The sequence below is a fragment of the Ascidia mentula genome, chromosome 1, assembly GCF_947561715.1.
Source record: "Ascidia mentula chromosome 1, kaAscMent1.1, whole genome shotgun sequence".
In the NCBI taxonomy this organism is placed as follows: Eukaryota; Metazoa; Chordata; class Ascidiacea; order Phlebobranchia; family Ascidiidae; genus Ascidia; species Ascidia mentula.
The window spans coordinates 26,046,259-26,061,641 of record NC_138566.1 but is presented as its reverse complement, the minus strand read 5'-3'; the positions used below and the strand labels follow the sequence as shown (position 1 = coordinate 26,061,641).

General features: G+C 38.3%; 2 protein-coding genes across 2 annotated transcripts; both read right to left on the bottom strand.

Moving 5' to 3' along the window:
- Window positions 1-773: 773 nt before the first annotated feature.
- On the bottom strand, window positions 774-3,083 carry LOC145911243 (uncharacterized). The gene is made up of 6 exons (XM_082998523.1): window positions 2,854-3,083; window positions 2,376-2,630; window positions 2,098-2,259; window positions 1,853-1,967; window positions 1,748-1,797; window positions 774-1,405 (listed from the first exon to the last, which is right to left on the bottom strand). Exons 1-6 carry the CDS (start codon window positions 3,074-3,076, stop codon window positions 1,209-1,211), a joined length of 1,002 nt encoding a protein of 333 aa, XP_082854649.1. The 5' UTR covers window positions 3,077-3,083; the 3' UTR covers window positions 774-1,208.
- A 689-nt stretch (window positions 3,084-3,772) lies between these two features.
- On the bottom strand, window positions 3,773-14,334 carry LOC145890633 (uncharacterized). The gene is made up of 19 exons (XM_082981757.1): window positions 14,203-14,334; window positions 13,884-14,034; window positions 13,267-13,391; window positions 12,802-12,886; window positions 12,569-12,629; window positions 11,962-12,084; window positions 11,671-11,794; window positions 10,001-10,159; window positions 9,611-9,753; window positions 8,761-8,876; window positions 8,282-8,394; window positions 7,889-8,046; window positions 7,559-7,693; window positions 6,803-7,020; window positions 6,338-6,377; window positions 5,987-6,099; window positions 5,337-5,505; window positions 5,038-5,163; window positions 3,773-4,199 (listed from the first exon to the last, which is right to left on the bottom strand). Exons 1-19 carry the CDS (start codon window positions 14,298-14,300, stop codon window positions 4,186-4,188), a joined length of 2,271 nt encoding a protein of 756 aa, XP_082837883.1. The 5' UTR covers window positions 14,301-14,334; the 3' UTR covers window positions 3,773-4,185.
- Window positions 14,335-15,383: the final 1,049 nt, after the last annotated feature.

The window sequence follows — 15,383 nt, the reverse complement described above, 5'->3', positions numbered from 1 at the left end:
TGTTTATCATTTGCAAAAGAAATACCTGTTTAATTTAAGTTTATTTACGTAGCTAGTTTGGTTGCATAAGTTATGTATATGGCTTGATTGCTCAAATTACATGGTTTATAACACAACTACAATGTCGCTGCTTCCATTGGCTAGAATTTTGTCACCTGCCACCAGCTCAGCAAGTATTTCCTACTAAATTGTCCTTTGTGAAATTGACCTAAACTGGAAATTAGTTCTTTTTTTCCCATGTCGTTTTGTTGGACATCACAACTTGGAAATGCGTTGAAAGCGTGACTACAATGGCTTTGGTTTTAATATTCTCAAGCGCGATTGAGCAAAAAAAAAACAACCAGAACTAAATGTAACGCAAATGTGGGCCATATTTTGCGTCGATTGTACAGAACTCCACACATAACGCAGTTACCATATCGAGAATCTGTATAGGAAATGAAAGCCATTGCTCAACTCAGCAAGTGAATCACGATGACCAAAGATGCAAAACAGTCGCATGAGTTTAATGCGGAGGACAGTTTTCCGAGTTGATTTGGTCTATTACTGGATTATTACATTTCTTCATCAACTAAACAGAAAATAAATCAAAATATACAGGCCTGGCAGGGTATAGAAATACGTGATTGTCCTGAAATTAATCGTATGTAGGTCAAGATCTGCTTTAAACGAACTGGAAGATTTTGCATCACAAATCCCAAATACATTTTATTCTTGTACTTCACTCGTACACAACAAACAGAGCAAATCTTTGTTTATCAACGTGTAGTGGATCAAGGCACAATGGCTAAGTTGATATTCGTGCTGCAGTGAGTAAATACCAATCATAAGAACCGCGTGAGTATTAGTTCGGGAAGCTGCACGGCTCCTACGTAACAATCAAGCTTTACTTAATTGATGACGACGTTGGCAGGAGGAACTTCTCATAAGGAAGTAGTTCGACGCAATGCAGCGATGGAAGGCTTATATTAAAAAATCAACTACAGCATGAAAACACAATACCAACATTTCAAGACAAGTACAAGCAATAGAGCCAATAATATCTATGTCATCTATTTAGCTGACAAGGTCGTTCAAAGTCACAACATAGCTGCACTGATGAGACCTATTAAGATCGAAGCCCTTTAATCATGATTTAATTAAAATCAACAAACAGGTTTAAAACTTTGAAAGTATGCAGTGATAATTGTTTTTCGTTTTCAGGAACTTTACTTGAAATTTATGTATTCTGAATTCCCATCTGTAGTTTTAATGTTCACGTATTGAGGATCTTGCGTGGTTTCGTAATGGTTGATGTCAGGGTTTGGTTGGTGTTGGTTAGAAGGATGGTTCTGCCGTGTTGGTTGGTTATTGGTCAATGGGATGGCTTGTGGCAAAATGTACGCATCGTCTGGTTGTCCGTTATCTACAGATGTTGAGACAAGAAGTGATTAAAGTAAAAACACAAAACATAATTTCAAGTTGATGAGTTGATGATTTTCTTGTGACGTGTATTTTTTAGTGCACTCGGCATATATAGTCAACCTCGACAAAGAATAAAAACGCATGTTAACAGGCTGATTAAAACATCGAAGACACAGCAGACTAAAGAATTGATTACCAAAATCGACTTCTGAAGGGGAACAGAATAACATGTGTATTAAACAATGGACCATCGAGATCATCGCCGTTTAAAAATGCGTCCAAATTAACAAAAAATTATATAACATGCAAATAAAGCGTTGGTCACCGTAGACTGTTCACTCACCTGCCGCTGCTGCAAATGTGACTTCGGTGGGATTTTTCAATCCAACAACCCTAAAAACAGTGTTTACTCTTCAGATAATAAACAAGCAACAATTTTTGATCTCGCCTTATTTGTCGTCTTTGCTTCATCACATGATATCCAACCATGCAAATTAGGGCAATCACTGCAATGCAAGCCAACGTCCAACCCATGATAGCTGATAAGTTGGTGCTGTTGGATGCTACAATATTGGTTGGAAATTAAACACTGTTTTTGGGTGTAGTTTAAATTAATTGGGTATATTCAACAGTATTTATAAATACTTATTGTGCTAGTGCATAAGACTGTTACAACTGTGTCTGTTGGTTTACCGGTCGTGGTAATCAGTACGGTTGTTTTCTTGGTCAATTCGTTGGTACCGCTGGATAACTCTATCCCAACAGACGTGGTACTTCCTTTGGCGTGCTTGGATGTTGTTGTTGTTGTACTTGTTCTTAACGCTGCAGTGTTAACCGTCGTGGTCGATGTCGTTGCTGCGACAACATGTCATTAAGAAAACAGTGTTTTTTTGCAGAAAAACTATCTATTCACAAGTTGTAATTTTTCATGTCATTTCATAGGCTATGGTTTTTGACCCAAAGTATCTAACCTGACCGCCTTTCACAAATGTATCGAGCCGGTTCGGTGCATGGATAATCCATCCACCTCAAGTCTCCGGGTTCCCATCTCCAACCCATTGTCACACAATCTTCATGTCCACCGTCGTTGTTTGGTTCACTGAATGTCCTACCCCCAAACCTCCACACCCTCCACTGTGGATTATCAACTCTAGATCCATCTATCCACTCAAAGTTGTTTGTTCTCCCATTTCGTTTCGCTCCAATGAAATAGGAGTAGGGTCGTTCTTCAAAGAAATGACAGTACTTGATTACTTTGACAACATTAGTTTAACCGTACACATATTATTTAAAGCAGTTGCGAATCTCACAACCTGTATGGACTATATCAGTATACTGATCCACGTAATTGATATCATAGCATTACAAACCAGAGTTATTCAATACATTAAAAGAAATAGTGATTAGTTTGCATTACAATTGTGAGTTTACTCCAGACAAAAGACTTGCCAGTGAGATTTCCAATCTTAGCCACCAAAAAATCAAAAGTATCGTTTGTTTTGACGTTGGCTACATGAGCATTCCATCCTTGACATGCAGTTTCTGCTTCAGAAGAGCTGTTGACTTTATCCGCTCTTGACCCAATCAAATATTCACTTGTTCCATGCTTGTGCCAAGTTTGGGAGAACACAACAGGCAGTAGTGTTAAGTACAACACGAAAAGTAAATTCATACTTTGTAATGCTGCAAAACAAAATGTCGATAGTAGAGTTTTGCAAAAAAAAAATTATGTCGGATCAGAAATTGTGCAAAATGAGTGGGTGTTTGGAAATTAGGATCGTCAGACCGTCTTTATTTTGTATTTCGAAAATTTTGTATATTGCAAGTCATCGGCCATTAGCAAGATTATTCTGTCATACAACTTTATGAGTTTTCATTTCGCAGCGCCCCGGCACCTATGAAATTACCACCACATCCATGGCTATCCTTAAGAGGAAACCAACAAAATTATTCCGTCTCGTACATTTGCGAATTGTTTATTGCTTTGTTTTGAGGTGGTTTAACTTTATTATTTAGACCCAAATCTGAACTTGGTGGAAACGACACTTTTTATTTAATGTAACTGCACCACGATGGAAAACTAATTGAATCGAAAATCTACATTAAATGCTTTTTACATAAATATAGATTAGCATTATGCTTGGCAATAATACCCTGGCATCTATTAATTTAATCTGTATTGGAAAAGCAATTTAATTAATCCAGTTCAGTCTTACAGCATATAGTAAAAAATCACTTTAACTAACGTTATAAACCTCTCAACACCAGGCATTGTACTGCATCGCATCAAAAAGCTTTGCTGTCATATACTAGCTCTTTGTATAGCTTCCTGGCCTGATACTGCAAACTTATGCGCGTCATTATTACGTCACAGTACACCCATTGTTCATTGGGATACCAAACTTTGTTACTTTCAAAGAAACCGAAAACGTTTGTTGGGAGGAAAGACGTGGAGGAAATATTCCAGATTGGAGGCTGCAGCCAAACGAACAGACTCGGTTAACTTACTGTGATGGACGGCTTTGATATTGTTGGAAAACGTTCACAACATTTACAGACTTTGAAGCAAAACAATTCGCCAAGTTCGAATCCTTAATTATTACGTCAATGTACGGGCGCACAAATATCCTTTTGTTCAAGGATGACAAAAAACAAACAAATAATTGAAAAAACAATTGACATTATTGCATCACAAAGCACACTGACGCTTCGGGAAGTAGTTACGTCACGATGAAGAGAAGGTAAACTTGAGAAACTGGAGAAAGGGTTTTCCCCGACACGTCACAGGAGGTTTTCTGCACAAAAAACAGAATTTACTTTTCAGCTACATGAAATAATAATACATGGTAACCTTACAATAACCAAGGCCACCCTAGAAACCTTCATAAGACGTTTAATTCAACAAACCCGTGAGACCAAATACAATTATAAGTGGAAGATCTATAAGTTTTATGAACACTTTTAGTCGTAATGTCGCAAGAAGCTAACACAACAAATTTACTAAATTCGGCTAATCCGGATATTTGCCTAATTTGGCTGGATTTACAACATTTTTTTTAGGGTAAACCGGCTTAATTATTTCAGATTCTGAATTCGGATCAAATTGGGAAAGCAAATGATTTGCAGCTGCTTGCTTTGCATCCTAATTCGATTGCCGCAATCGCACAAACGTAAACTAAAAAACCTTGTACCCATGTATATATTGGTTATTACTGCACTGGTGTGTCACACAACAGACGTAAGTACAGGTTACCGGATGTGTTTGTGAAACCGTATAATTCATATTAGGTGACGAATTCGACTGTAGAAAATAACTAACGCAAGGTGTGAACAGCATTGTTGGGAGGAAAGACGCGAGGAAATAACATGGCAATCACTCCATTGACAAAATAACCCCAATTATCAATGCCCGTATGACGTCATAGTCACTTGTCTGGTGTACCCTCCAGCGCTTACTGTAAGTAGTGCGAAACGTTGCCAACACTTGTGAATTTTCGTCTGCAAGTCACAAGGATGTCTTGGGCAGAAAGGATTCCAAATCAGAACGAGGTTAAACCGGGGTTTACTGTATGAGGTAAACTGTACACGGGCAGCCACTTTAACATAGGATAATAACGTGTAAAATTGACCAACCTGCAAGCGGGCTTAATTCCTCTTGTAAACAACACGAGTTTGAATCGGTGTGACCAGGAGATCCGATTGTGACGTCATGAGCCACACTTCCTAACACGGGAATGTCTGAAGACTCCGTTAAATAAACTGGAAAAATATATACGTCATTACATATGACGTCACTGCAGATACCGATGAAACATGGCGAAAAGTTTTTTGGCATAAACATGTAATTGCTGAATTATTTTGAACCACCTTGTTTACTATCACTTATAGTTTAAATAGTTGAGGAACAATGGTAACATGCTGATATGAATTACCTGAATCCACGTTCGCGTCGAATGCCACGTCACTACCAGTGCATGATGACGTCACTTCGGTTACGTCAGTGGCAAGTTTGGAGCTGTCGAGCTTGAGCATAGTGTTAAGTACTTCTGATGGAAGTGTGATGTTTATGGAACGATCGTCATCAGTCGTTAACGTCACTTCCTGTTGGTGAGGAATTTGCAGATTTAGTCGAGATAAATTGTGGCAAGGTTGTGGTTTTTGTGTGGTTCAAGCAAAGTGTTCACGGTATCGACTGGTTTCCTTATTATATTTCTTAAGCCCAGAGTAAACGAAGAATATCTAAGTTTTCAGTAAGAACAGAAATTCTGCTTCCGTGGGATAAGTTCGACGACCATAATTAATATGTGGTTGCTTGTTAAAAAATTTATTTAAAACATGGCAACAAAATAATCTGAGATGACGTAAACACTAAACGTTGAAAGTCAAATTAAGTTTTTACATACCTACGAATGTTTAGGCTTCCTTATTGGAACATAAGAACAACTTTGTTTGCACGAGGACGTGTGAAGGTCAACACATGGCCAAGCAGAAAAAGTCAATTAAACCGCTACTGATTTGACCCGGGATATTCACTTTTAACATTACCGACCTTTATCCTACACACTGTATGTATTGTACTTACGTCACTGGACGATGTATCTGCCGCTTGTATGATGTAAATTCCATCGGATGAGGTGGAGGTAATTCTGTAAGTTCCAAGAGGAAGTTGGCTCCCACCTCCATCGCATATGAGAGCTGCCGAATAGAAAGGAAAATAAAATGATCTAATCATGTAGTCATGATTATTTAGTTGGAGTTTTTCATATCTCGTCGTGCGTTTCCAAACTATCCGGCCATTTCATAAAGTTAGCCAACGGTTGAATAAGTCAGACGACAGTTATCAAAATCTAATTAATGACAGACACAAACTGACAGAATTTCAGTGACATCAATGATGGTTTCCAATGAACAATTTTCTATAACAAAGACTCACATTCGTTAAATTGAGGTTTGTTGCTCCCGTCGTTTGCATCCTGAAACACACACAAGTTGTTTAGAAAATCATTGAATTAAAACATCATCAACGAATGAAGGAATTGGGCTGTTTTTTGTCGCCAAAATTTTAAATAGAAGGTGGAATGACTGGATCCTAAGCTTAATTTAAACAGCGACATGTTGTATAAACAACAGGAAATTGTTGAACAGAAAGCAGCCGACGTAGCAGACTTGAGTGCAAATATCAATTAACAACAAGCTACGTGCAAGTAGGCCTGGTCTTATTTCCAAACCCCACATTTCATTGCGTTTCATTACCCAATAAAACACTCTCCCGACTCGGACAAAAGGGAAAAAACGGATATAATAAAACAACGTATCGACTCCAATACACATGGGTCGCATATGGAGTTCCACAAACCGCCGTTAATTTGAAAACACACGACGTGACGTCATAATTTACTGTGAGAAGACGAAATCTGTCATGGGGACTCCCCACATTCGTGGACGATTCAAGGAGCTCTTGCGACACCAAGTGGTCGGGGTCGTTGGTTTGTATGAAGAGTGGCGCTGACGTAGTGTCTTCCGATTGGCTGATCACGCTGGTGGTGATGTTCCCACTGTCGTCTTGTTCAAGTTCCTCTTTGCTCAGAATGTGGACTCCATTGCTACGAAGTGCTCCTGTACAATTTCACGGTTAAATTAACTCAAAATCACCCAAGTTGTTGGTCAAGGTTTATTGCAATCAGTAGAACATGTTTGCGTGCCATCCAGGCCACAAAGCGCAAAGGAATTAATCTTTCTTGTAAATCAATTCGAAAATTAAAACACGTTTTTGTCTGTACTTTTTAACGTGTATATTTTGTTAAATAGGGATGTGCTTTTTTCGTGCGAAGTTTTATCAAAGAAGATGCTACATTTTTACGTTTCAAATCCGTTGAAATCTTAAAACGGACTCGCGTTTATCGAACCGTGGGATGCAAGTAATTGAAATAAAAATGGAAAAATCTTATTTAGCATGGAATCTATTTGCATCAAATTTTTCTTGTCCAGGGATTGTAACGGAAAACATCCATTTCACTGTAACAACGTTTCGGCCACCATGCAGCAGCCTTCATCAGTATCCGTATTGCAGCAAGAAAACATGCCCGGCAGCATTCAGCAATAATTTAGAAAACATAAAGTTGGCCATTCATCTTGATGCAAATCTCGAACTTACGCAAATCTGCGGCACTAATTTTGTGTTGCTTCCCGTGGATTTGCTTCAGACGATCGGAGGAAGGTTTTTTCGTCTTTTCCCATGTTCTGGTTGGGTTTGAAGTGGAGAAGTGATTTTTAAGATACGTCACAGTCTCTGATGGACATAAAACGATGACGTCAAGTTATTACGTTTTAAATTCCGATGCAAAACCAACACACAAGCTACAAACAGATTAGATCACGGATTTATAACGACGTAGCAGGACAGAACCCTAACACAATTTAATCAGTGTCAGGTTGTATACGTTATAGCAATCAACAAGAAATTCTTGAACTGACTGTAACTTACCTTTAAAAGTGAAATTTTCCGACTCGTTTTCCGGTATCAACTTTTTTAATCCGTTCCACTTGAGTCGAAGCCACTGTGGAGATCGTGCGCTTTTCCAATCCCCACACATGCCCGACCAATCCACCTCATTCTCCGCTCCAACGTCGGTATCAGATATTCTGCGAACAAATATCTCGTATATAAGTTTTAACGTAAACAGTGACGAACGATCAAAACCTTTCTGAGGAAACGTATACGCGTTTTCGACACAAGCGCTTGAAAATGTTTTTTTTTTTGCCATAATGTAAAGCAGTGATTACCATAAGGCTGGTAGTACATGCGGGGTCAAAACATCAGTTACAATGAAGTATTGCCTCTAAATCATAACAAAATCGTCTCAACCAATACACGTACTTTGCCACCAGAAGTTTGTCATCGTTCTTCGTCCACGGGTCTCCCTGCATTCGCTTCCAGTTCAAGTAATTTAACCACTTAGTCCGGCATTGCTTCTCAGTGCGTGTTTTCACCTGAGGAAGTTAATATCAGTTCATGGTCGTACAGCTCACTGTTACATTCGGTTTATTCTAAGTCAGTTGTTCTTTCTGCATTTGCGGAGTAATCAACAACGTGATTTAAACAAAAACCTAAACTAAAGTGCAAAGAAAATGGTGTAAAAGTATTCGAAAGAAATCCATTTAATGTGAAAAGAATTGAACTTTGTGAAAACCGGCAAAATTCCAGTCCCATGCCTTCCGATCACGTATATTTAATTATTTAACTTATAATACCTTTTAAATGACAAAACTGGTGGCATTTATATAGAGATAAGCACAGGTGGTTTTTCGTTATAGTGTAGGTCTACCGTAAAGCTGATTATGTGATCAAATACTTACAATTTCTGCGACCAGGGGCCAGGAAACACCGTCAGTAACAGATTCGCCTAAGCTGGTGTTGGTGACGGCGTGAACAGCAAAGTCAAGCTTGCTCTCCTCCATAGACGTCCAACGACCTGAACACAGCAATATTTCATGCGTCTATAGCATAGAGGGGCAAGCTACGGTCCGCGGACCAATCTGGTCTCTTATATCATTAAGTCTGGTCCGCCAGGAGTTGGCATAATCTAATGGCGCTTTACAACGGTGTTTATACAACAGTTAAATTCAATTTTTCATTGCCTGTTTTTTTACGGTTGCAACGTTTACACTAAATTGTTGTGAATTATTGTAAAGGGGGCAGTTCATGAACTTGCGTCAAAACTGTTTGTGCACTTTTACTCACGTGACCCAGTGGCCAACCTATTTCTGGAATGCGAGTTTACAATAAGTTCGCCCATCCCTGGTTTGTATTCACGGAAGCACAAAAAGAGAAAGTCAAGAACTTTCATTAGGATTACCACAGTATTACCGGTTATTGGATATCGGAAAGTATGAAGACCCGGCGAGATTTTCGCTAATTTCACGAACACGGTGGACAAAGATGTTAAGGTTATCGATCTGTGAGCGATTTCGTTCTAGATTAGCATCAGACTCGCGCGAGCTTCAATTCAGTCAAACTGAAGGTTGCCCACGAAACGTCCCGGACAAGCGAAGCCTACTAAACGGAATTGTAATTGAGGCGGTCACAATATTTTCTGTGTTACATTCCACCACAAAGTCACCAATCTCAACCACAGTTACTTTAGCAAAAAAAAACGAAAGCTAACAAAGCGCGTTTGTGACGAAACAAAGAATAATTATTCCTAACCTGTAGTTAGATCGTCTTTGATCAGACGACATCGGTCTTTAACTGAATCCGAACTACGACCGAGTTCCTGTCCAATAACCGACCAATCGTGCCCGTACATTTTCCGCAACTCCTTCAGTTTGTTAACCTCCTCTTCTGAGTATCTGACAAACAGGACACCTTTTATTGCGTTGCCATACCAACAAGTCTAATGCACGGATTATGGTTGTCTGTTACTTTTCTAGTATCCGTGATTTGCAAATTTATTTCACAAATACCAAGACAAAGCAATACATATCCATCAATTAAAATAGACACAAGTAAGATTGCTAAAAAAACATTTATAAATTATTGTTGGAAGTTTATTGATGAGAAACCTACAAATAAAATGTTTCCAAAAGTTTTACTCACTTTCCTTTATAGTTTCTCTTGTCGTACATTCGCTTCACTCTTCTGTAAACTGCAAACAAGGGTCTGTTCAACCCGTTGCACAGTGAAGGATAGAAATCTTTACGTGTCTCCTTGTCGCTTGTGAAAATTAAATCGACCACATTCTTTATGTTGTTGAACCTTGGAACGTATGAAGCCAACGTTTATGATGTTAAAACAAATATCGAATCTAAGTTCTAAACAGGTTCACTTAAAACGAAGGTTTATGTAACGGTAAAACCAATGTGCTGATTTTGTTTATTAGCCAACGTTTCGTATAACCCATACTGCTAGATTACAAACAACGTTAAACGTCGTGGTTTAACCCTGTAGTCACGTCATCTTTCACTTTTCCCAGGTAACGCATAATCGACACAAATCCGTTAATGACGTGCTCGGGAAAAACCCTTTCTCCTGTTTTACGTAATTCCTTTCCAAAGCGTCAGTGTCACAGCGCGATAAAATAACGAAAGTAATTATTTCGCTTTACCTGTTGTATTACGGGAAACATAACTACGAACGCTTTTTCAGTCAAAATAACACCAGGATAAACGACATTCTTGCAATAAATGCTATGAGGCCACGATACCACAGTACAATGCATCCAAGAAAATGTTTCAGGAAAACCTTTTTTGCGGAATAAAAGTTGCAGAAGCAGAAGGGTCTTTACAGAGAATATTTCATTCAATAAATATTGCAAGAAACATTCTACAAGATATTTACAAAGTAAGGGTTACAATTCTCATTTAAAATACCAACCAAGGCCATACAAAGGCCACTTAAGTTGCATAAAGTTTGGCAAAACAACACAAAAATATTGGAGGATTCCATTTTGAAACACCAGCTGTTTCTGTAAAGTTTTGTATTTTGGGAGGCTCAAGTTATGACACTTTGACTATGGCAGGTTTATACGACTATTCAACCACGTACAATGGAAACCTTATCTAATTAAAAGTTAACATAATCAGTGTCGTTTTGGTAGTGCACGGTTCTTGGAGAGTTCACGTAATGTGGTTGTTGAAACTGCTCGTTGGTTGGTTGGTGTGTCCTTGCATGTTGGGCTTTTTGGCTACCTAACAATTGCAAAAAGGCAATAGATTAAAGCTGATATGGATAATTCATTCCTTGTTGTTTAAAGTGGCAAAGCGATTCATCAAAATGATTCTAACGTATAGTAGGTGCCTGGAAATGTTTTGAAGCTTTCACTGCAAAAGTGAAACACGAACTTTGCCATTGTTTCGCGCGATTGGTGAACCGTACCTTCCGCGTAAACGTATTCCACCAGAAATCCGTTGTAATCAACATTTGTAACAGATATATATTTTTATAAAGCTTAAACACCATGATGATCAATGATGATTAATGGCAAACTGGTTTCCTGCTTTCAAACTATGAGTTAAAGTCATGGAGCACGAGTAACTTTAACATTTATCCTCAAACCCACTTCAATTATAATAAAAAACTTATATAAAACATGCCTGTCTGTCTTTTGGATTCCTCGGAAAGGACGGGTCTGCAAATATAACATGCTGTGTGAAGGAGTTAATCGGAAGTTTGTCAAAGTTGTTTTAATGTAGCACCGTGTATAAATTTGCCACCATTACGTAACTGACACCATACAAAACGACACTGTTAGCCTTCCAATTAATTACCTTCTATTGGATTTTTGTGATGTTACGCAGAAGATAGTAATGCACAAGGTCACAGTTACGGAAACACCAGCAATCACCCAACCAATGATGGTCAGCGTTTTCCAGTAAATTAGCCCACTAATAGCTGAAAAATATCACAGAAAAATAAAATATCGTCTTTTAGTTACATATGTCCCACATTTCATTCAAATTTAAACAAAATGTGTGTAGTTTACTTTGGAAAAGCAATATCTCTGTTTTTGCAATCGTTACACCAAATCCAATATTTGTTGTTTCCTGTTCTACGTTTACCTTGGGTTTGTGCTGTGATTCTGTTTTCTACTTCTGTTGAGTGCTTCAGTAGGACATCTGACGCTGTTGCTGTAGCTATTGCAGCAACTTTTGTTGTTGTTTCAGCTTTTGTTGTTGTCTCTTCTGTAAATTGGGGAGGATTCAAATTAGGTACGGTTAATGGTCATGTTATATAATGCAAATATGCTTCTAACTGAAGCCGCAAATACTTTTGTAAGATTTATCAGAGTGATAGTGTGCCATATGTAACGTAAAGAACAATTTAAGTTAAAATTTAAGGCAGAAATTAATTGTGCAATTTAAAAAAAGTGTCTCATGTTGTGTGACATAGCAAGGTAGGATCGCCCTATTGCAATGGCGAACTCAGCTGCAATATTCTGAGCATTATGGGTTGTAATTGTGAAGGTCGCTTAGCAAGTTGTTTACTAGCCACTATATGTAGACCACGACACTCTTTTGTTTTTGACTTTGTTTCAAAACCATTACTTCATTTGCATTGAGAATGTTTACAATCTATCAGCGGTGATTTATTGAGGTAAAGTCTAAGACGGATGTGGTTTAAGGTAATGCCCTTTGAATTGCTTTAAAAAGAAATAAAGAGACTTACGAATAATTCCTTTGACGTCACAAGCCCCTGGACACGCGCAGGGACTTGTTAAGATGAAATACTGCAACGTAAATAAAAAACGTCGATTTATGAAACCTCTGTGCATTGAACTCGTATAGATCGGGTTTCCCAGACATTGATGTATTTGAGAAATTTATATTCAAAGGAAATGTTGGTGGGAAGTGAGAAGTTAAACCAATGATATACACATGGAGGTCGCTTATTGAGCTTACGTATTCGGTTATTACGAGTTCACCGATGAACCGCAGATTATGGTCGGTGACAGCGGGTTCGCAAACCAGAAAAACACGAGTAAGTCTAAAAACAATAAAGTTTGATTAAAAACCCGTGAGAATGTTTTAACCGAAAGACACATATGGCGGTTTATGCACAGAATAGTGTGGTTCCGAATCCCAAATGTTTTGCATTTATTTACAACATATATTGCACTATTAAAAGGATCTAAGCAACCGCAGTACAAAATATTATCATTTCCAAATGTTAACAAGCTAAATTTTGTTTAAAATATCGTGGTGAGGTTTGTAATGATGCGCTTTAGTTATATCAATATAAAATGAATCTACAACGAAACATTAGCTGCCTAGTGTTTCCAACGAATAAAATACTTGAAACATGAATGATTAAAACATGAAAACCAAGCTATTAATTTAATGGAGAGAAGCAGATGTGAATATTACCTGAATTTGTCTTTTGAAAGGTATGTGATGGAAACGGCCCCTTGAAAATCAGTTACAAACGTTTCGCTTGTTTGAACACCGAGGTCGAATTCCTCTGCAGGGTTTGTGTTGTTTCGCTGGTGAACCTGCATTAAAATGTATACAGGCTTCAAACTTACGTCGTTCCCTCTGCCATTACATTGAAGAGAGACGTTGTTTGTTTACACAAATTGACTTCTGCTGTTGTCCCCTATTTAATGCAATACTATACTAAACCAGTTTTACAATTTTTTCCATTCCTAAACGCATGAGGCTGTCAGCACTCGCAAGACCAAAGCACCTTCTATGACGTAACGCAACAATAGTATCGCTTTCGCACGAATTTTTTTGTTCGCAGCAAACAACTTCCAAAAATTTGAACATTGTTTGACAGTTTTGAAATATTGTTTTAAGTCATCTATGAGATTTTAACAACAACATACGAGGAATGTGTGCGAAAGCCAGGACTTCTGGCAACCCTATTGTTGTACGAACACAACCTTCTTGCTTATGCGCGCAGCATGTAAGCAATATAACTGCCTCACGTTTAGTGACACGTGTGGCAACTAACGTTTGTGTAGTTTCATGCCAGCACTTACAGCAAGGTCAGTGAACTGTGGAGAAGTGAAACCAACACATGGATTGTATTTGAAAGTCCACGGTTGGTCGCGGATTGACCACCTTGGGGTGCCGTTGGTCGAACCAATACTCCGCAGGTCAATGGTTCCGCTGTTGTCGGACATCGAACACCTAAAAATATGTACGGAATAAGTCTTTTTTTTTTTTCTGTGGTTGCATTTGATAAACAAACAAAAGAGACCAAGCTTTCCAGCGTTGATTGCGCAATTGAAGGAATTGTTTGCACTTTTTTGCATTACTAATTTACATAAATAAACATAGGATATTTGTGGTACTCACATACAAGTTCCACTTCTTGCACATGTTTTTGAAAGAGAAGTAGGGAGAAAGGGTAATACCAGCAGCAACACACGACACATACCCGGATAAATTACCATAATCAACGCTTGTGTCCAAACCAAGTGCAATATGTCTGCCCTATAGTGATCTTATGGCTAAGGAAAATATAAACAAGAAACTATGTAAAGCATCGAATGCTCATTTGCAAAATTTAGATTATTTGCCTGACATGGCCTGAGAAGGCTGTGATTTGTTCAATCTGACCGACCATGTGTTGAAAAGAACTATAACTAATGGTATAAACCTCTCAACACAAGACATTATATTGTACCGCAATAAAAGCTTTGCTGCCTTAACTTGGTTCTTACCGGTAACATAACTTACTGGTCTGATTCTACAAGCTTGTGCGCGTCATTATTACGTTACAGTACACCCATTGTTTACTTGAGCAACTAACCTTCGTTGAATAATGACTGCATAGAAATGGATCGAAACCAAAAACTTTTGTTGGAGGAAAATCCCGCATAGTTTGCAGGATGAAGATTCTTAACCGCGTGGCTACCTTAATGTGACCCTCAGTATCAGGATCTTTCGTAGAAAATGAAAATCCGTTTGACAAAGACCTTTTTCAGTTTGTTGACGCCAGAAAGCAAATTTTGGCTTGAGATTTCGGATTTAGATCTGACGTTCAAACGCGTTGGGGATTATTACTAGCGGCTAAATGCTCTGCTAACGTCATAACATCCGACCATGATATTGTTGGAAATGTAAAACTATGTTAGAACTAAAGATCTTGAAGCAACCAATTAAGCAATGACACAACATCGACAAAACCAGATACAACCACACCAAAACCTGCATCATTACGAACAAATCCAACAGCTTCATTGCATGAACCCTGGCAGAACCTCATTAGAAAAACGACACAATTTACGTCAATGATTAATGAGACACCGGGTCTTTTTAATTGAAATGCCAGAAAATTCAAATAAAATTTGGAAAAGGAATGAAACAATTGTTTGACAAAAGGATAAATGACATTCTTGTAATATATGCTATAAGGCTACTATACCACAGTACAATGCATCCAAGAAAACGCGTTACTATTTGCACATCTTCTGGGTTCACAATAGCATGGCATCTGTGTTGTAACACGACAATCACAAGTCACCGAGAAACGT